General features: G+C 30.5%; 1 protein-coding gene across 1 annotated transcript; it reads left to right on the top strand.

Moving 5' to 3' along the window:
- The first annotated feature begins 953 nt into the window (after positions 1-953).
- Positions 954-23,333, top strand: LOC106679240 (uncharacterized). Its single transcript, XM_014418259.3, has 6 exons — positions 954-1,079; positions 2,537-2,619; positions 14,127-14,374; positions 17,340-17,519; positions 18,414-18,486; positions 22,834-23,333. The coding sequence occupies exons 1-5, from the start codon at positions 1,071-1,073 to the stop codon at positions 18,479-18,481; spliced, it is 588 nt and encodes a 195-aa protein (XP_014273745.1). The 5' UTR covers positions 954-1,070; the 3' UTR covers positions 18,482-18,486; positions 22,834-23,333.
- The last annotated feature ends 38 nt before the right edge of the window (positions 23,334-23,371 follow it).

Here is a 23,371-nt window from a genome sequence, read left to right as displayed (position 1 = left end):
AAATTAATAAATAAATTAAATTACCTCAATATAATTCTGAGGAGAATATTTGAATGTAAAAATATTAGAATAATTATTGGTAAAAATATAGAAATATTTGTTGAAAGTAAATGAAAATGGAGATACAATAATAATAAAAGAATATTAGTATCTTTTCGTTCATAATCCTAGCTCATACAAACTATCATGTAACATTCTTCTAGTTTCTTTGTATTTCTGTCTGTCATTTGCCCTCCCTTCATGTCTTGTAGAATTGTTATGAACCACACCAAGTTATACTTTGAAGTAACAACTCGGGAAGAACAAGAAGAGAAATATCTCAAACTTGTTTAAAAAAGAAATTTGTAGAATAATTGTAGAGTCTGCTCAGGTTTCAGCTTAGCAAGCTTAAAACTGCAGCTACCCCAGTTCGATTCAAGCCTGGGCATTCTTATGTATAAGAAATGGACAGGAAGGGAGTAAACAAAAAAAATAATAGAATCTGTTCAAGGTATTTTTTCAGTTTAATTCTTTTGTTTCTAATCGTTTTAACTTACGCCATTGTCAATAAATATATTTATAACACTGCTTATAAGCCCATCATTGGGCATTAACAAAATAATTATAATTATCTTTTTACTACCTTAAAAAAGGAAACCTGCCCTACTCCCACCTCCCAAAAAAAATTATCTTATATAATTCAAAAATTAGAGATGTTGCATTCTACAAAATCAGAGAATGATAAAAGTACGAGATTTTATTAGTCATAGATTTTTTAGTTAAATGTTATTGGTCCCCTCTCTTGCCCCTCTATAACGCCGGACCTTCAATCCATACAAAAGTAAATATCAAGTCACTCCAGGGAATTGGTAGCATTTAGGCCCAATTAGAGCGGTCAGTTAATCATTGTTGGATCATTGAAAAGTGCTGCGCTGGACCGATAAATCTTGTTAACTTTCTCAGAAGAGACGCTGTACCGCTGTAAATGGTCCGGCAGTAGTGAAAGTTCAAGTATGTGACAACCATCGAAGGTAGTGGGGTACCGAGCTTAGCGCAGTGTCTGTTCTTAAGTCGTCGGGCGACAATCGGCCATGGACAAGGTTGGTATAGTTTGTCCTCATCTTAGTAATTTGTCCAAATAAACAATGTTTTTTATAATTTGTGACGATCAACCCTAGGTAATGTGAACTCTAATAATTCAAAATTCGATTAATTATCATTCACTAATTAATCGCATTTTTTTTTTAATGTTGTGATTTTTCATTCCTAGGTTTTGAAAATACGTTGAGGACATATGCAATTCAATCAAATATTCATCGCAAATATATATATATGTATTTACATATTAATCTCATTATATAAGGATACATTAATTATTTAAGACTCTGGCAGATTGTAATATTTATTAATTAATAAAAAGTTTCTAAAAAAAAATATTCAATTTATTCAGAAACTCCATAGAGATTCACTTCCCCTACAATATTAAGATTTATAGAGGATATATCTTTCCTAACAATGTTACCTTACAGCTGATAAAAACTAAGTTAGTAAGCAATTCCCGAATACCTTAAAAAGGATTTACCAATTTCCTCATTCATTTAAAATATTGAAATTAGTTCGGTACGAGTTAACATTCATTACATAGCCATCTTTGTAGGATATATGGTGTGGTCCTTCAATCTTGTTGACAAGCTAGGATATGTTCGTAATTTTTAGGATAACCCGCTCTTTATATTCTCACTCTTGTAAATAAGGGCATTATTTAGTAATGAAAAACAACAAATGCAATTTCTCAAAGCATTTAGGAAAGATATGTGGTTTGTTAAAAAAATAAAATAAATATTTGCATAAATTTTGGTTTGGACCGAAGAAATGTTTGTAATTGAAAACATGAGTGGATAGAGGTGTTTTGTTACAAATTTAAAGTATTAAAAAATATATAAATAAAGTTTTTATTTATTTTGGGATTGTGAATGTAACGCATAATGAGACAATATTTTGACCGAATTAACCGAAAAAATCAATTTTCGAAAATTCGCTTTATTGTCCTTTTTTTTCACTCAGGTATTTTATTTACAAAAATGAACTGAAAAGTTCTATTAAAAGTCTATTTACTATCACTTTTTTTGTTTTTCCTAAATGGTTTGTTGCTTTTACAAATCTCTAGAATTATGAAAAAAAAAAAGAAGTTCTTTAGCTCACTATCTACACTATTTTTTGATCAAAATTCCCTTTGCTACATTAAAAAAAATAGAATAAGTTGATGTATCATTAACTTCACTTCAGTGCTGGAGAAACAGTAATTGCAATTACTAACATGCAAATTCAGTCGTACTTAATTGCTATTACTTTGGTTCAACTACTAACTGTAATTTTGGAACATAATTACAATAACAGTGGTTCATCAAATAGTTCAAATTAGTAATCAAAATTGTAATTTCATTTACTTGTTTTTTTAATGAAATCAATTTTAACCCAACTCTGCTTGACTGGTTGTAATTTTTAGTACCTAATTTTACTATGATGTATCAATGCAAGTTATTTTAACGGTTTTCAGATATTACTACCTCTGTTGGTTGTTGCAGCAAGTACGTCTTCAGTGTGGTGTAATTCGACTAGAACTCCGAAACTAGAGATACTGTAAGTTTTTTGTTTTGTTTTTTAACAAGACTGGATTTATGAATGTTTTATTACTTTTTTTTTATTAACAGCGGATATGTATGCTCAGAAAAAAAAAATAGGTTTAAATATTTCTTTTTGTTTTGATTTTCATCCGAATTCGCTTGTAAAGTTTTAGCATTTTTTAGCTATGTCGAAAGCAATTGGCTTATAAACGAACACATTGCTTCCTGTGGCATGGTGCTAATGATCTCGATCACCTTGAAATGAAACTGAACAATTTATTATAGTTATGATTCATTCTTATTTGTTTTTATTTGTATAACAGTTATATTTTAATGTCACTATAACTTGTATTTACTTAAACAATTTATATTTACATATTAGATGATGTTGATAGCCACTTCAATGGTAATTTCCTATTTGAAAATGAATTTTCTGGTTCTACTGAACTATGTAGATATTTTACTAAGTAATGTTTTACTAAAATCCCATAATCTTAAAAATCATAGCTTCATATTTTATTGTGCAATAAAGCTTTTTAAAAACATTTTTAGATGGGAATATTATTTTTATGTACTGATAAACTGGGGTTACTGTGACCCTACTCAAGTTTGGGACAGACAGTTCTGAATGAATTTAAGTCCATATCACTACCACTATATTTAAGAAACAAGAGGCGTTACTCTTAAAACTTTTAGTTAAAGAGAGACAATCGCACTTTCCAATGGAAAGAAATATAAATATTATTAAATACATTATTCATTATCAATTATTATTCTTTGTTTTATAATGCTTCAAATTAAATATTCGGTAAAATAAAATGTTATCTGAAAATGTAAAGTTAAAAACAAAAAAAAAAAAGAAATATAATTTAAATATGTATTGAGTTGAACTTATGTTTTATTTACAGTATTAATAACGACATCATCCTTTATCTGAGTCTCTCGCCCGGGTAAAATGGCGGGGCCCATCCCATTATTTTCGTAATAACATTAAAATATAAATTTACTATACATTTTTTATTCAACTGTTTTATTGGGCATCTTGAATGCTAGGACCCAAAAAATTTTGACCCTTCTATTTCTTCCTGACGGTGGACCTATTAATAACTTTTATTTTTGTTTTAATCTATCATTGTTGTTAACTCGTCTTTTGGAAACATGTTTTTATTTTTAAGGGATAAGAGATAGGTGGAATTATTTTTAAAAATTTATGCCAAGGAGTAAAAACATTTGTTAATTTAAAAATAATACGAATTAAAAATATTATAGTAGTCATTACTTTCAGTTAGAAATTTCTTTCTTGCGCTTTCTTTCAACACGAAAGCCATATGAATCCCTACAAAGCGGAGGCGAAACGTTGCTAAATAAATAGAATAATAGAATAAAATTTCAAAGAAACTTTTCGTTTCTTCTTGATCGCACCCTCGACCATTACCTTGAGATTCACTTACGGTTATTCATTAATATTATATATAAAATGCATTTATGTTGTATCTAATAACAGAGTGATCTGTATGCTTTGCTTTGTAGCAGAGGTTGCCAACTTTTCTGTACATAAGATCTAATTTTTATCTTATAAGCGTGTCGCGATCGACTTGTTGTCATAGGCGTAGTCAAGGGGGAAGAAGGGATGTGAAAAGCATACTATGTTAATACACTGCGTTTCAGTATCAGATGCATTCCAGCGAGGTATAGGTGCATAAGTAATATATATGCTCAAAAATATTTTTTATTTTTATATCACTTATTAAGTTTCGAGATATAGGCTTATGAAGAAAATAAAGTTCCAGACCCAATTTTGATAGAAGCACTCCATACATTCGTTACCTAAAAAATTTGATTTTCCGACACTTTTTCAAGATAGATTTTTGCTAACTTAAAATGGAATTTAATTTTTTTTATGAAATGCAATATATAAGTTATTGTACTATTTGTTCGTAAATATGAAAATGTTTTTATAAAGCTGCAAAGTATGGCTGATAATTTGGTTTCAATATTTCACTTTGGCGATTTTTTTTTGGGGGGGGGAGGGGTCAGGAAAATGTATTATGAAAGAATAATATGATTACATTTTGCTAATCCATCAATAGCTCGCTGAGTATACATCGCACTGAAATACAGATAAACGGCTTATCTACCAACGTAAAAAACAACAATCATAATTGTTTAAAAGGCCAAAAAACTCACATCCAGGGAAATTAAAAGAATATGGATAATTAATAATTTTTGATCCATAACAAAAATAGGTCTGAAACTATTGCTAGAAAGTAATGTCTTCTACAATCGTTTCAAAGTCCATTGTACACGGAATTCCACCCCAGACATTGCGAGCGATCGACGATCAACCCAAATTGTTGGCCACCCCTGCTTTATAGCAAGTCAATATATTTGGGCAACCACTGCTGGCAAAACAAAGAATTTCTTTCTTCAATAACTTCATAAGTACATTTTTAACAATTACAGAAGTTCTATAGGAAATTAAATGTTCACAGACATTATACTAAGCCACCTGTAATCGTATGATATAAGCCTAGAATAATAAACGTATTCATATTAGTCCCGTCGGCTGGAAAACTTCGTAGCTTTTCATTTGATATTTTATGTTTCTAAGTTCCCTTAGTAATAGCGTTAATTTTTCATTGTAACTCTATACGTGTTTGTACATATGATAGGTACTGTTGTATGATATGTGGTGGATATGTTTGAGTAATTAGGCCGATTTATCAAATGAAATCCATTTTGTACTAGATTACGAATGTCATAAAATAATTTTTTAAATGAATATTAAAGACATTTGATATGAAGGTTGAATTTAGCAGTACCTTTGGCAACAAGGCTAGCTAGTTCATCCCACTCTTTTCCTCAATGCTTCTTTAACCAATTTGAATTAATTATTTTATCCAATTTCGAATAAATTATATCTACTTCCCTCAATAAGATGGTCGTGCTTATCTTTATGAATATGGAATTTATCAATATTTTATTGTCATGTGTCTGTACTCTATCCTTTTCAAAACTGCTAATTATTCTCCCTGAATCTTTGAGCAGTAGTAGTCTTGTTTGAATTTATTGTTGTTTTATCTATTACTTTATTATTTTAAATATTTTAATATTTGTTATATAGGGGGGATTTGTTGATAAAATGAAATAGGGGTTGTGAAATAGAAGGGGGAAAAAAAAAGGAATAAATTGAGAACTTATAGTTAGTTTGTAGACTGGTATTCATTGTAAAAGAAAAGTAAAAGAAAACTGTGAAAAAAAAATGTTATCTTTCTATTATATTATATCATATAAAAATATGTAATTTATACATATAACTTACATGTGTCCTGACACGGATTGATCAGTATGCTGTGTAATGTAGCAACCCGATGTATTTGGGCAGCATGAATGAATAAAGTATTTCTTTCTCTCTCTCTGTTCTCTAATGTTATCTTACACGAATATTTATATAATGAATAATATTTGTGAAAATATATTTAAAATATTAATAATATTTATTAATGAATATTTAGGCGCAATTTACAATTTTTAAAAGATCCTTCTATCCACTAGTATAAATTGTTAAGGTTATTCAATAAAATTATCCAGTGCAATAAAAAAATACATTTATATTAATATGAAACCTAAGAATATTCGATTTAACACAAAATAACTCATTCGGCACAACGACCGTATGCCTCACTCAGTGTTGCCTTCACATTTTTAACAATTATTATCAACTAATGTCACAATACGCTCATTATTAAATATAAATACAAATACTTATAGTATCTGTATTTATCCCCCCATCAGGGATATGAATTAAATAATTAGATTCTTAAAATAAATATATTTGGAGTTTGAGTGAATATGGTTATTATTTATATATTAAAATATGTGAAATGAAATTATAGATAAAAATGTGAAATGTAGCCAATTCTAGCATTTACAGTTCCTACAAGATACTTTTCGATGAATCATCTTTTTGCATTGTATTGTTTTTGGTATTGCTTCGAAAGCAAATCCAAACTTGTGAACGTTAATAGACTCGGATTCCTTCACGGTATATTCTGTACGGTTTAGTGCAAAACTAAAGGACGGAAAAGGAAATACTTGCCATTATTTGTCGACACGCCCTTGAGGAGGTTGCTGGAGGTGGACCAGGTATGTCGCTAACCTTGTTCAATAGGAGATTGCCCATACTAACGTTGCAGGTTTATGTTATTGCAATCGGCTATGTTACCTTATCGTCATTACGTAACTTCATCCGAGCATGGCGCTCATCTACACCATACCGGATTTTGTAAGTGCATCTCCAAACCACCAATTCTATTTCGAGGAGCATAGCTAACCAGCGATCAAGGTTAATGTTGTGAAGAGAGAGAAATGCTTTACATTACACACAATGCTGCCAAAATATTTTGGGTTGCTATAATACACAGTAATTCTACACTAATCAATCAGTTATTCAATATAATATAAATTAATTTTTCTAATTTTTTTCTTATAACTGAATATTACAATATAGTGTTATTTTTATAGCTACATATGATGTACTTTTTTTTTCTTTATCAATTTCTTTTTTTTTTTTTTTTTTTTTTCAAAATCGTTTATATTTTATCCCCTCACATTCCTCTCACTTTTCTCCCTTCTAGTGGCCCATCACAAATATTCAAATATTATTCAAGGTTTATTTAAATTTAATGATTGATCAAATTTTAAATATTATAGAACGTATACATAACAAAAACAAGAGCACAAAGTTATTAATGAAGTAATAATAAATTAAAATAAAATAGTAGATGGTTAAAAACAAATTAAAATACACTTAAAATAAATAAAAAAATTAAAAATACTTAACGGTTCATGACATAAAATCTTGAGTACATTACCATAACAGAGCAACGGCGATGCCTTGAAAAAATGGACCAATCCAGTAATTTGAATGAGTACATATATAAAAATTATAGTTGTTTGATATTCATCAGATCCTTGTCACATTTATTTCTTAAGTACCAAAGATCATGTCCCTTCTTTATGATTTTCTTTGGTTGGCTAAACATTCAAAAAGAGCTCACGAAAAAGATCAGTGTTGATTATCAATAAAACTTAATGTTTTAAATCCACTCTAATTTAAATGTCAATAAATTTTATTTATCTTAGGATTGACAATGATTTTAGAATAATTTACTGTAGCGTAGGTAAAGGAACCGGGAGCAAAGTTCTTGGAAATCCAACTCCACAAAAACAGTGGGAATGATAACGTCCGCAATCCACCGCCACTGTATGATACAAATATTTATATTTTTAAAAAATACATATGCTTTCAAAATTATGAATTTTATTTTAATGATATGCATAAACTTTTATTTAAAAATTAATCAGTTTTAGTTGTTTCTGCCCTGATGTGATGGATGTATATAATTTATCATTACCAATAAGCAATAAACCATCATTTTTCATGTCGACTTCGAACTCTAGTGTTTTAGAATATTACTACAAGATTCTAATCCACAACCGAAACACATAATGGAGCATCGAAGTATTTTTTGCCACAATCCTCTTTGCACTGGTATGTGTAATTATAAAGCTGGAGTTAGGCCACCAATATCCTCCTTTCACTTTAAATTGAGGACGTCTTTTTCATTATAAATTCAAAAATATTTCAAGGAACACGAGAAACGATAATGTGATTTCCGCTATCATTATTTATATTTTGTTTGTAGCTTGAAAATAGCAACTCTTTTATCTTAAGCATTACTCTCACTGTAAATAAATAAGATGTTTTCAATAATATCTTAGCTTTGAATGATATTTATGGGTAGAACACACCTCCCATTTTATCTCTTCTACATTTGTAGCTCATTGTTTGTATCAGTCATCAAAATAAGAATATTAATGTCATCTTATATATTTGAAAAATGGCATTTTGTTACAATTGGCACATTTTCATAGACCCAACTGCAGAAAAAGGGAAGATTGCTATAGCCACTACAATTTCCCTTGTGACACTGTTTATGCATGTGAAGGGCATTTCTATAAAGTAGTCACGATATTATCGCTTTGCTAAAGCTGCTACAAATACTAATTTCAAATAGGCAAGCGTATCAATTAGGATGAATGCAATTCAATAGCGACTAAACTCAAGTTTCATGATTAGGAGCCTTTGCATAAAGAATTGCTGCTACGAAAGCAGCTTCAGTGCTCCCTTTCATGTCATTGTGGATTCAAATCCTGCGCTAATACCCAAAAATTGAATTCAACATGGAAAAGACGATTCAGAAGTTATACTGCATGGTGTTCCAAGATATAAATTGTATACATTTTTAACTGGGTCAAATAAACAAGACCTGATGAAATTGTGATATAGATCGTTAAAATAAAATTCAAGATCAATTTTCAAATTATATTTTATTGAATTAAAATATTTTTAAATTGGACAATCTGTGTTTTTTTTTTTTCTTAAATTCCTCCACCCCATTTAGGAACAATAGGTACTTATTCCACAATAGTATTTCTCCATTAATTTGGGGTTTTGAGTTATCTTCATAATCGTATTCTTTAGGATCTGTCCCTAGAGCAGTAATTAATGCTACGAAATTGATAATTTACTAATCAATAGTATCTTTTTTTTTAAATTCTTTTTTATTTACTTTTTTATTACCCTCTTACTGGTCATAAATATATACATTATTATATACGAGGAGGAGGGGTTATTTACAGGTTACCACCATTTAGAATAGGTTATAACCGTGTTGGGGGGTCAAATTTATATTTCGTAGGACCACCTGAAATAGAAGTCAACCTCAACTCAAACTCTTATCAAAGTTGGTACTCCCTCGGCTATGAACAGCCCTAATCAATAGTATCGTATCCCAGATAATTCAACAGCTATTATTTAATATAACTAATAAGAATAACATTTTCCCTGTTAAAAGCAAAAATATTAGTATTTTCCTTTTCACAATAATAAAAAAATATTATTTTTTCATATAATAATCAATAAAAAGAGAAATAAATAGCATACAATGAGAATAAAAGATAATCATTATTCACAAACAGTTTCTGGACCCAGGGACGAAGATGATCAAGTTTCTTAATTAGGGGGGGTGGAAAGAGACGGAATATAAGTACGAAAAGAGCTGGAGCGTTGCAAATAAGGGTTTGAATAGAATTCTATATCCACTTGAAGTGTAGATAATGAAAGATTTTCAATGTGCAGCAGGTTTATGAAAAGATATCAATTTCGAAAAAGTGTAAGCATATGATGAAGTATTGTACTGCGGAACATCCTATATCTTTGTCATTTATGCATTTACCACTGTGTTCATTGATGGAATATCATCATCCATAGGCCCAGGAAGCTTCTTCCAACCATGTAATTTTTTTTCTCTTTTTTGTGAACTTTCCTTCTTCTGTGGTGAACAAAGAACGAAAAGTATACTGTGAATTTTAATAGAACACGTTATTGATACATCTATTGTTACAAAAAGCGACTCTTTAGAGTCTCTAAAAAAGACTTTCTCTCTTCTAGAAATTAAAAAAAGGCCTACCAACCAAAGGAAGTAGCTGTTACATCACACCTTAAAATAAATTTTATTTCTGACTACTCAGTGAAAATAAGTGTTATTATGATCGAATTGCAACTGGTAAGTAATGAAGGTTAATCAGGTACTACAGGTAATGAAGGTTAATCAGGTACTACAGGTAATGAAGGTTAATCAGGTACCTTCATAGGAAATTATGTATTAGTAAAAAAAGCTGTTTTCATTTTTGCCCAATAGATTAGATAGGTGAACTTTAAATAAAAAAGATTGAATTTTTCTATAGTAATCATCAGAATTTGCTTCTCTAAGGACAATTACATACAAATTTTGTTACAGGATTGCATTTTTATAAAGTGTATACGACAAATCCAAACCAAAACCAAACAAAAAAAAATCGCACAAAAATAAATACATATTTACAATATGCTTAAGAATCGTACAAGAGCCGGGAAGAAAAAAAGGCAGTTATTTCACCCCAATTATTGATTACTTTAATGAAAAGTATGTATAACTACTAGCCAAAACTGATGAGTCTGCCAAGTATAGATAGGGGAATAAAAAATTATGGCTGTTTCAAAACTTTAAAAACAATAATTAATTCGGAGCTCTACATCCTAAAAACTACCAACACTAGAAATTCTAAAAGAACATTATTTAAAGGAGAGTAAATTTGCTGAAGAAAAAAACTGCTTTTTTTTCTTCCCGGCTCTTGTACTACTACCACTATAATGAAGAAACAAAAGGCGATACTCCAAAATCTTTTAGTTAAAGAGAGACAAACGCACTGTTCAATGGAAAGAAACATAAATATTATTAAATGCCTTATTCATTATCTATTATTATTTTTTGTTTTATAATGCTTTAAATTAAATATTCGGTAAAATAAGATGTTATCTGAAAATGTAAAGTTAAAAAAAGAAAGAAATATAATTTAAATATGTATTGAGTTGAACTTTTGTTTTATTTACAGTATTAATAACGACATCCGCCTTTATCTGAGTCCCTCGCTAGGGTAAAATGGCGGGGCCATCCCACTCTTTATTTTATTTTTTATTTTTGTTAATGGCATTAAAATATAGTTATAAAATATAAGTTTATTATAGATTTTTTATTCAACTGTTTTATTGGGCACGTTGAGTGCTCAGACCCCGAAAATTTTGACCCTTCCTATTAATAACTTTATTTTTGTTTTAGTCTATCATTGTTGTTAACTCGTCTTTTGGAACCATATTTTCATTGTTAAGGAATAAGAGATTGGTGAAATCATTTTTAAAAATTTATGCCAAGGAGTAAAAATATTTGTTATTTTTTAAAATTTATTTATTGACATTTATAACTGTATATAAAATACAGCAAACAAATTTGAAGTAAGATCATAATGATATAATACAGCATACAGAGAAACTATCCAGTAGTAGACCTCTAAAAACATTTTACAATATAAGGTCAGGAGGCCATCTTCTTTTCAGGCGCCTCGGAGGATTGCCAGGAATAGAAGAGGAAGCAAGGTTAGAAATTAGTGGGTTTAGGTGGTTAGGGAGTTTATAATGGAGGGAATGATATCGGGTTCGGGCTAGATCGGTTACATAAGGAACATTCAAGTCTTTATGGATTGTTTTATTAGTAACAAAATAAGGAGCATTGCGGATCTTACGAAGGATTTTGGAGTGTAGGGATTGGATACGAGAGGAATTCTTTTATTAAAGTAATAAAAAATTGGGGTGAAATAACTGACTTTTTTTTTCTCTTGGGCTCTTGTACTAGAATGACCGGAACAAGCTTATCTCTCCTTCCCTCTCCTAATATATTAAGATGAAAATTGAACCCAAGGAGATCTCAACGATTCTCATCGATCAAAGGGTGATTGATTAATTAATTTTTTGAAGCCAGAGAGCGCAATAGCTGTGAATGAGTAGGATTAAACAATTTTGACAGTTAAAATGTTCCATTATCCCTTTAAGCCTTAATTGTGGGCCCATGAAATATTGATATTAACATATTAATATTCCATCATCTTGTTGGAAATGCATTCTGTATTTTCTGTTTTCTCATTGAAATCTTTCTCCTCATATATTTTGTATTTACAAAATTTTCCCAAGAAATATTTTATGCAAGGTTTTCATGTCTCATATCGCCTGCGTTTTTGAAAAGAGCAAAGCGAATACTTTTCTGGATAGCATATTTTTTATTTCACCAAATCTGTAAAATTCTTTTTGGATCTAGAAATACTAGAAAACGGAGAGAAACTATCTTTTCAAGTATAAAACGTCTAAACTAAAAGAAAGGATAGAATTTTCCACCATTCTGATATCGCTGTGCAATCATTGGGAAACTGTTATTTGCAAAGATGCTTTGCGCGTAGCGAAACTGATACTTTATGGATCTCCCAAGTCATATTCGACAAGAAGGTAGAAATTCTAATCATTTCTAGCTTTCGTTTTCATGATACAAATCACCGCGGTGAGTGTGTTGTTTGTTCTTTCAATGAGTTAAGAGTGTATTATTAGAAAGCAAATATTGGGAGGGAAAGTTTCAAACAAAACGAATTCTCATACTTTGTTGAAAGGAAAAAAATATTTTGAAGTAAGTACGATGAATTACAAAGAAAATTAAAGTTTTTGACGGGAAAAAAATAAACTTTTTGGTACTGCATGGGAGAGATAGTGAACATGTATCAGACAGGAAGTCACCCGAAAACTAGAAATCTTTTTTTTTTTTTAATATTTATTTATTGCTATTTACAACTATACATTATAATACATTTAGTAAATCTGATCTAAGTTAAATTGGAGTGTTACAGATGTGTAGAGAAACTACCTATTGGTAGCACTCTAATGACATTTTACATTAGCTGGTCTTGTGGCCATATTCTTTTCAGGCGCCTCGGAAGATTGTCTGGAATGGAAGAGGATGCAAGGTTAGAAACTAGGGGGTTAGATCGGTGTGGGGTAGAGTGGGGTTCGGGCTAGATCGATTACATAAGGAACATTAAGGTCTTTATGTATGATTTTATTTGTGACAAAGTAAGGAGCATTGAGAATTTTACGAAGGATTTTGGATTTTAAGAAATAATTTTAAAGTTACATATATACATTTATGGTAAATAGTCATCAATAATTTACAAAAATGTCAGAAATTTCCGTCTAATACTTTACACTAATAAGAAAGTATTCAGATTTTACAATTATGTTAACAAAATGCGTAAATGGAACTTATTTATAAAATATTCACAGTTTAAGCAGAAAAAAAATCATAAACAGCTTCCTGACAAGGTTCTCATTTTCTCCTAATTTTTGTTTAGAATGCTCAAAGCAATGTAATTGTTTCTTTAATTGTCATATCCGTTAAAGTAATGATATGAATAGGGAGGGGAGGGAGGGATGTAAAATTTGTTATTCAGTTGTTGGGCCAAGGTTTCCCGATCCATCATAAAAAAAAAAATTGATTGCATTCTTCAATTTGAATCGCAAATGAAATTTTCTTTTCTTCATACATTTTTTTTTTTTGTTTTTTTTCTGTCAGGGATAAATTCTATGTAGAAAATCTTAAAAATCTTTAATGCGAACACTTCAGACAAGTATTTTAAAAATCCGTTTTGGCGGATGATGAATCGTTTTGAAGAAGATGAAGCCGTTTTGGCACTATATAGTGATAGTTATTTCTCTGCAAGACACTTCGAAAGCTTGGAACGTCGTCTTAATATAGATGTTTGTTATTGATTGAACCTCAAAACCCTACAAAACAGACATTATTAACTGTTAACAAAAAATTTATGTATATTTTTTAAGAGAAAAGAAGAACTTATTTATTTTTTTCACAACTGATTTCGATTTTCAACATACTTGCTCATTTCATTAATCCATTTTAAGAAATTTTATTTTGAAAATTTTGTTATAATATGCATTCATATTATCTTTTGATAAATTATAGTTTAGGAATATACCTTCTGTATCAGTCAACCCAACAAAGTTACACTAACGTACTATACTTTCAGGAGAAGCCCAACGAAAGTTGCAGTTTGGAAGCCAGATCCTTACCCAATCCTAAGGAGCTATGGTGACGAATTGCCAGCAGCCACTGTCTTGACAAACAGTACCTCTTTGCCGAGAAATGTAACAGAGGAAGAAGTTACAAAATCCGAAAACGAAACTATCAGTGAGTCTAGTAACAGCACTGCTATACTTAACACAACTGAAATCAACAACTCTACGAAAGAAGAAGTGTTGGACTCATCACTAGCCAGTAATTTTTTACTCATTTATTTAATTTTAATATATAATTTAACCTTGAAGAATAAATAAAACGTAGGAACTACTACTTATTTACTTATTCCATATTAGAATTACCTACGTGCTTAGCTACTTATTAATTTTAATAATTATTTTTATTAATATAAAATAATTTGAACTTTAAAAAATAATTCTCGATTCTTTTAAAAAATTAAAAACTTCAACTAAGTAAAAAATTCAAACTTTTATCATGCACTAGTTTTAAACAAAGGTTATATGATTCACTTTATATTTTCGTTGAAGATTGCTGTACGAATTTCCAGCGGGCTTATTTCATTAATTTATTAAAAATAGTTTTTATACGATTTTCGTAACAAGATCTGTAAATATTGTAAAAACCATATCATTGTTTTTGATTTAATACAATTGTGTTTAAGTCATTTTGAGCTACTTTTTTTCAACATCACTTGTTCACTTTTACGATGTTTCTATTTTTTAAAAGATACCGCAGGATATACATTTGATGATTAGCAAATTAGACTTCTAAAATTATATGAGAATTAATTTTGTCAACTATGGGTGAGAGCCTCCTCACACCATAACATTATGTAAGGTGTCTCCTTAGTCAAGCAGTTGATGGTATTCTACTTACGTACGAGGGTGAATTTTTTTTTGTTTTATGAATAAATTATTTATTTATTTTTCATAACACATGATGAAAGTTATTTAACCTCTAAAATAAAATCGCCGGAACTCTTGCATTGAGGGCCACGTAGTGTTACAATAATGATAACTCTTAAGTATGAGATTTTTCTATTTATGTTTTAGAGTAAATCCAATAAAAAGAAATAAACAATCTAAAAACAATAATTATAAGAAATCAGGTTTTCTCCTCTTTAATGTAAATTATTTAATGAAGTATATATGGTTTATGTTCAGACCTCGATTTACTTTAGAAAATTTAAATATTAAAGAAATTGAGACATGGGGCAGGAGGGGGCAGCTGGCCCCCTCTCCTCCCCAGAAGTGGAAAAAATTATTAATTTAATAAAAATTAATTTGTTTTCAATAAAATACTAATTGTAATAGCTAATAAAGTACTGCGACTATTATACATAATTATCTTTAATTTTTGATTTCATTCGCCTTTTCAGCGCTGAAATGTCGCAATCTGATTGACTATGGCTTTTTTCACCTAGTTTTGTTCCTGGATACGCTGTTGAGTAGAAAAGCAAATAGTTGTATGGGCGTTGATGACCAATGGGTTTTACGTCCTAAAGTCCCAACGAACAACAGCAACAAATAGTTACATTTACATACATGTAAATTGATTCAAACAAAAAATAGAATAGAGAAAAATAATTGTTTATAAACTTTTCAGTTAAACTTTGCTAGCAGGTAGAAAAGTAAATGTGATATTGCATTTCTTGGCTGTGAAATTTGATATAATAATCACATATAGTGTCAAAGTATATAAATAAGAATATTTGAAAGTTTATTACTATATTATAGTATACTCATAACTCATAACTTTTTTAAATGATTTTTGTGACAACAGTCGTTCGATTTTATATCTCCACAGATTTATTCTGGATCAGCAAAACTCTCTTTTACAATTCGCTAAACCCAAATCGCAGTTATTTCATAAGTAAATAAGCGAACGAATCGTAAAATACAGCCATTATTCAAAAGAAATACTTAATTTTCAGTTCTTACGCTTTTACCTGACAGGTGGTTACGCCAAGATGTCAGAAGTGGGTCAGAACTGTCATCGAAATCATAATATACATTGAATTTAGTAGGAGGTGAAATGTATAAAAAGTTATATGTTTTTCCTTCTTCTCTTAATTCATTCAAAAACATAAGCGATATCATGCCCATACTCATAAAAAATATAAAATTATCAAGAAAGTCTACTCAACACACACAATTGGTAAAGCTACATATTTTATTATGGCTACCTACAAGTAAAAGTGTACGTAATAAGTAATGACGTTAGTCCAATGGAAAATTCAACTACAGTTTATGGTTAAGATTAAGTTATCCGTAAACTTATACTAATCCTTAATTGTACCCACTAAGACCTCGTATCTAGGCCGTACATGAACGAATGTTTTAGGGAGGCTACGAATATTTGGTGGAAAACCATAGATCTGAATAATTTAAGACATGAAAATCGGAAATTGGTTGAACCATCCACTCAAAAAAAAGTTACATATTCAGAAATGAACAGACTAAAAATATTTTTTCAATCTTTTTAGCTCTAGGAATATCAATGTGTAATTTGAGCAATAAAATCTATGAATTGGTTTAATCTTTAGCTAAAAAACAGACATACTGTACACATTTGATATATAATTTTGAGGATCTTGAGCTGGACTTGATCCAAAACATTCACGGTACCTAGTTAAATAATTTGAGCCATTTAAGGTAAAAATCCTACGAGCTCATCGTCGGTTAGATAATAATTACTACTTAAACACTTTATTAACTCTGTTTGTGGCTAAAAGCTGGGTAAAATTTTCAAGAAGATCTGTAAAATTAATTTTATAATGTTTATTGATGACAATACCTTAGTAAGTTAATAGCATCTCATTGAATAATTAACAGCCAAGATCCAACGAAAAAAGACCAATTGGAAAGGTAAAGAACGTAGGATAAGGATCCCATGGCAACCATGGTGCTGTGGAAACTGAACTAAGAATAATGTTTGACCCATGCCTAGTTCAAGGGCTGTCTCAAAAACACAGGGCCCAATCAAGATTCTAAATGGACGTACATGGGATTTAATATTCCCGTCAAAACCTTCTAAACCAAAATCCGCCAACTTAACTTACAGTTTTGAAGCTACTTACTTTGTCAATAAATTTTATTAAACATCCAGTAAGAATTCAAAGGTCGAAATTGAGATTCGTCACTTCTCCATAAAATTATCTTTCTTTCGATACTTCATTATAATTTTTTATATTATTCCATAGAGAACAATACGTGTGTGAGGCGAGATTACGAGGAAGATGTTGCTGCAGTATTTAAGGAAGAAGCTGGACCCTTGGAATCTGCATCACTCGTCTTCAATTCTACCTTTCAGTTCTTGGATGGGAAAATATCCAACGTTACAGAGCTTGTTAATCTACGAGTCCTCAATGAAACGGTAGTGGGTAAGTGTATTATGAAATAAATGTTATAACATAGAAGGTTAGTTTAAATTATCTTAACGTTTGTGAATAAATACGTAGCACAGAAGGAGGAAGCTGGCAGCAATAAACAACGGTATTATAGCGACTGCCTTGTTGCTGTCCTTCAAGGAGGGCGAGAAAAAGAAAAAAAAACCTTATAAATTATTATTATTATTATTTTATTTATTGACATTTACAACTGTATATAAAATATAACAAGCAAATTTGAAGTAAGATCAAAATGATATAATATAGCATGTAGAGAAACTAGAACTCAAAATTTACATTATAAATTAATACTATAAATCAAAAACCCACAACGAGCATTCCTTTATGTTATTTACTTGAAATCTTTTTATTTAAATTATTTTTAAAATTGGGAAAATTTATATAACATAATTATATAATATATATCATCTATGATTTAATTTCTAGACAAAAAATTGTATTTATATGAAATCCAATATTGTCTTTTTTAAAATAAAATATGGATGTTTCGCTGTCCTTCGTTTTCAGGGTTTTATTATCTTGTACAAAAACAAATTATTATTTCACATATTTTCGTTGGTCCCTGTTTCTAATCCATATATTTTGTCACTTTTATAAAACACCTCATCTTGAGCTATCTTCATCGGAAATTGTTGTTTTAAGACGAATGAGGACTAGGAAACGTTGGTTTTCTTATATAAAAACGGATAATAGTGGAGCTCATTTTATAAAAAAACTGTTTTAGAAAGTACATTTCACCGAATATATATATTAAAAAAATTGAGCCTATCCGGTATAGGATTGTAGTACGTAATTCGAAAAATAATGAAAATTATTTTCGATCTTGGTTAACTTATTTTGCTTATACAGTAATTTTTTGTCTAACAGATTGTGGAGCGTATTTGAACCTAAATGAGACGACGGAAACCACGACCAGTACTGACATCAAGACGTAAATAAGGTGAGTTTAATATGAAATGAATATAAGTCAAAATAAAATTTAGTAGCGATTGTTGTTGACGGTTTATTTTGTGTGCTTTTTGTGACTAATTATTATTTAATCTCCACTTGTACCTTTGTACTTATTTATAACTTTCGTTTTAAAAAATGATAATTGTCTAAAGGTCTAAAACTTGGAACAAAAATACAAATTCATATATTTATCCTCTTCTTGGACTTCTCGGGGATACTCAGTTCCCCTGTTCAGTATAATATAACTCACTGTTTGTTTTAAAACACTGTTCCCTGTTTGCTTTTTTGAATTATAATTTTTAACAATATTGGTCATAAAATTAATAAATTTTCATTCAACTTTTACTATAATAGACGATATGGAATCTTAATTTTTCCAGTTCCAGCTTAGGATAATTGGGTAAAGTAATACAGGGTAGTATCGTTTATGGTATGCTCTAGGCTGGTAACTACTTGTTGATCAGTTTTTACTGATTTTATTTTTTATGAAATGATCCTTACAAGTTTTTATATGGGCTATAACCATATAAAGAGTATATGATTACATTCGTTATACTAGAATGTGAATTTTAATGAGTTTTAGAAGAGAGAAGGTATGGGGGGGTAATCACTACTTTTGAACAGTGAGTCTTATTATCTAAGATTTCTCCCATGTGCAGAAGTGAAATGACGGATGAGTAACGACTATCTAAGCCCCTTCGTTGCCTCAATACTTTCCTGGAAACTAATTCAAGGTATAGGTGTACCATTTCTTATTATGGCAACTTATTCAACAGGTTAATAAATCTACAGCAAAATATAACTTCCAGCTGTTTCGAGGTACCAAATGTCGATTGTTTTTGGCCTCCAACTATAGGTAATTTATGCCTTATGTTCACTGAGGTAAAAATGGTACATACTTTCTCGACACCACAGTCAACAGTTCATCCCTTTCCAAAGGAAATGCATTATAGACCAAATAATGCAATTCCTCTTCCTGTTAATGTCTACCGTAGCTTTCAAAAATGGAAACAGTTAGTTTCCTGTACGCCAATTTCATTCTGTGTGGATGATAGGAACCAACTTTGTTTTGGTCATTTCTGACATACGGGAAGATTATCTATAGGTAACCAACGTATTCTAAACTAAGTGAAAGGGAAAAAGAAGATTAATCCCTCCCGGCTGAATTCGAATCGGTGCTGCTATAGTTAGTACCGCTGCTGTAAGTAGACGTCTCGACTGGGCTCGACCTACATTGGATGATGTCTACTAATACATAAATGGAATAAGTGAATAAAAGACAATATGTGAAAGAATAAAGGGATTAGGGAGTAAAATAAGTCATAAACTCTGTTACCGCTCAGTTTCGATACCTCATGGAACACTAGCGGATTGCACCGTCTCATTAGAAGCTCCGAGAAACTGCGTTTACATTAGAAGCCGTGAACACAAAAAAAATCTGGAAGCTGCCGAGGACGATCACGAAAAAGAGAACCTTGGTGATACTCCTGGACGCAGAAAATCTTATGACGCCAGAGGAGCAGGTCACAAAGTTATCAGATCACGTTACAACTTACTTTGCGGTTTTTCTTACTTGCTGTTATTGTCAAGTTGGATCTTCAAGGTCTTTGCCGTCCCTAGGAAGTGCTGCTGGTTGCAAGGTCACTGACTACACGGTATGGGTTGTGTGTTTTCTGTTTCTTAGTTGATTATTTCCCCCCAACAACTCAAGTTAGTCCAGAAATCATTTAATTAAGTATAAGAGCACTATTATTTAAAACAGTAATAAAAAAAATAATCGTGATCGCCTCCTAAGTATTTTAGAAAAAAGCATTCTCCTCGCGATCTAATGTTTTTCGTGTGAAGTTTATTTACATTTCTTCAAAAGGCTTATTCAGTTTAAACCGGTTTGGTAATCCCAAAGAATGTAGAACTGAATAATCAATGACTCTCTCCCATATACAACTCTTCAAGCCGACTGTTCGAACACTGACATCACCCCATTCCTGTCATTACATAATCTGGACACAGCGAAAGTTCAAGAAATCTTCGGGTTATTATAAATACAGGTCAAGGGAGACTGGTCTAGCTGTGAAGCTTCACTGTTCAAATCCTAGTGGGAAGGACTAGAGCCAGGATTTGATTTCCATAACTGCATTTTTATGTTTCTTTCTTGGTTCTTTTTGAGCTACCTAAATTAGTTAATACCATCTTTATGACCAATGTTATCTGTTTAAATTGTGTTATCCTCTATAAGCATGATGTATAATATAATAATAGGATTTCATATATTTTGATTTTGAATGCTGACTTAGTACAGGGTGTAGTCTTGTTATCTTTAATCCAAAGAGGTAAATAAAAGTTTCTACTTCTATTAAAACCAGAATCTTTTTAGCTTTCTTTATAATTTATCTCTTGTACATTAGTTATTTCTTTTGCTAATGTTCAAAAATATAATTTTGTTGTTTTCACGATAATACAGTAAATAAGTAAATATATTTCTTGTCTCATTCGTTCTAGAAGGTCTCTTTCATAAGGGTTGCGAATTTCGGTATTTTGGTATACATAAAGGGTATTCAAGACTCAGTTGTCAGTGAATTTTAGAATTTAGGAATTAAACTCGATATGTCTTAGTATTTGTGAACGAATTTTCTTTTGGTGACGTCAAGTATATAACCTCTAACAGCTCACATAACTCTGAAATCTTCAGCAAAAAGAGGTATTTTCAATGAACAATTTTATATAAATGATTTTTCAGATCTAGGGCGTCATGAAGTTGTAAAAAATATTATGCTAAACGGTGCATAAATTTGAACAAACAAAATCTTTTGAGAATTCATTTTCTTGCAAGAATCCATCATCGTAATTATTTATCCTGGCAGGTACGCGATAGGTCGGCCAAGGATACTCAAAGTATGAGGTATAATTTCAATCTCAAATGTTTTTTGTTTTCAAAAAAGCTGTCAAAAAGCCAGAAAATGTTTGTTTGAGGAATTTGATAATTTACGCCAAAGTGATACAAAATTAGATTCTCATTGATGAATGAACCTCTTTCTAGTAACAATTCCAGGATCAGGGGCGCTTATGAAGAACTTACAACATTGGGCATGAATACCTACCTAGTTTCATTTAGGAATTTTCTGAACTGTTGAAACAAAGGCGTGTTAATCGAGTTTTGTTGTTGTTGATTTTTGCTTAAAGGCGTAAAACCCTTTGGTCATCAACGCCTATGGCATGATAAAATTAATCGAGTTTTAGACACCCCGTATATGTATGTTATATCTTTTTCTTTCCAACTTCCAAACATGATATTTAATACACTAGCTTGTTTTGTATATATTTATACTAAAACATAATAACTGAAGATTTTCTTTCTTTTAACGTGCTAATTTTAGGAACTATTAGTCTGATTTCAACATTTCTTTTCTTATATTGAAGATTATCGCAGTCTAGGCTTTATAGTTAGAAAACATAAATTCTTCTCAATAATTGTCCATTATTTTTTTTTATTCACGATCATTGACTGAATAGTCCCTCCCATTTTCCGGCGTCCTTTAAGAAATATGTTGAAGTAGTCCTTTATAATCTTCCACCTGTGGTATATATGCTTCAGTTCTCGTACGTTTTTGTAATTACTGATGGAACTCTTCAGCTGTCAGAATATAAAATTCTGTTTCCCTCAAAAAAGCGGCCATTCACACTTTCTTTCACTCACACATGCTTCGCTCGTCCTACGAGGCTGAAACACCGTTCAACACCTTGTTTTAATAGAGCTCTACTGTCGGTGGCAACCCCGACAGCCAGTTCATCTACGTAAGCAATTACAACAGATTCAGTCCTCCCCACCTCTGCTCCTCACTTACTCTATCCTTTTAATCAAAGATAAACTCCGACTGTGCGAGCCTGAGGGCATAGCCTAGGGGATAGCCCCTCTCATTGCAGACAACATAAGGATTTTTACAGTGAAACCTGTAGGACTATCTACCTTCAGGACCGTCTGCTAATAAGAGTAGTACCTTTCCTGCAAGTATTTAAGGTGAATAACCCTAAAACTCGCCAATCTTTCAGTCAATTCATCTCCCATCCAGCTTACTTTACCTATTAAGTGCATTGTCATGGCCTTCTGATGTTAAAGTTCCTCACCTTTTAAATTGTTGCTAGTACCTCAACAGATTGATTTTTTTCTATCTTTATTCCAGTAATCAGTCAGATAAGGTAAAAAAGTACTTTTCAAAATGAAAAATCGTTTTGTTAAATTTCTTAGAAGTGTTTTATTGGAGCCCTTCAAGTATTCATCTTCAAGTAAACCATGGGAAAAAAGTCAAGGCATTATATTATTAATATTCTAATTTTTCAGGACCAAGATTAATTTGCAACTGCCTGGAAGCTATCTCTGTTTGAAGATAAGATTTTTGTAATAGTAATTAGATATAACTTTATTGTCCAAAGATGAATTTTCACTACTGAATATGAGATTTAGATGATAATTTCATTGGATTTCAGAAGAAGTATTTAGATTGTTATTAATATTTTACTAAAGACTGTAAAAGTAGATATCCATTATTAATTAATTAAGTAAATAAAGCCACTGCCATAGTTGTGAATTTTGTATCATGTTAAGGTTTAGTATCTTACAGTACTTAATATAGAACTTATTATTATTATTTTTTTTTTTTAATCAATAAATAAAACTAAAATAAGTTCATTTAAATTATGTAAATATAGTTGTAAATATTAAATAGTATAAGTTAATAATGAAATGAAATAGCCTTTTTTTTAAAGTTAATAATGTATATTTATAAAAATGTTAAGAAGCTATAGTCAACATTTTGTATATTCAGTCTCTATAGTTAGTATAGCTATCAACATTTTTTGTATGTTATTCTCTCATATAA

The sequence above is a fragment of the Halyomorpha halys genome, unplaced genomic scaffold (assembly GCF_000696795.3).
Source record: "Halyomorpha halys isolate HHAL.00 unplaced genomic scaffold, Hhal_1.1 Scaffold185.1, whole genome shotgun sequence".
Lineage (NCBI taxonomy): Eukaryota > Metazoa > Arthropoda > Insecta > Hemiptera > Pentatomidae > Halyomorpha > Halyomorpha halys.
This window is presented reverse-complemented; position numbering and strand designations above follow the sequence as displayed.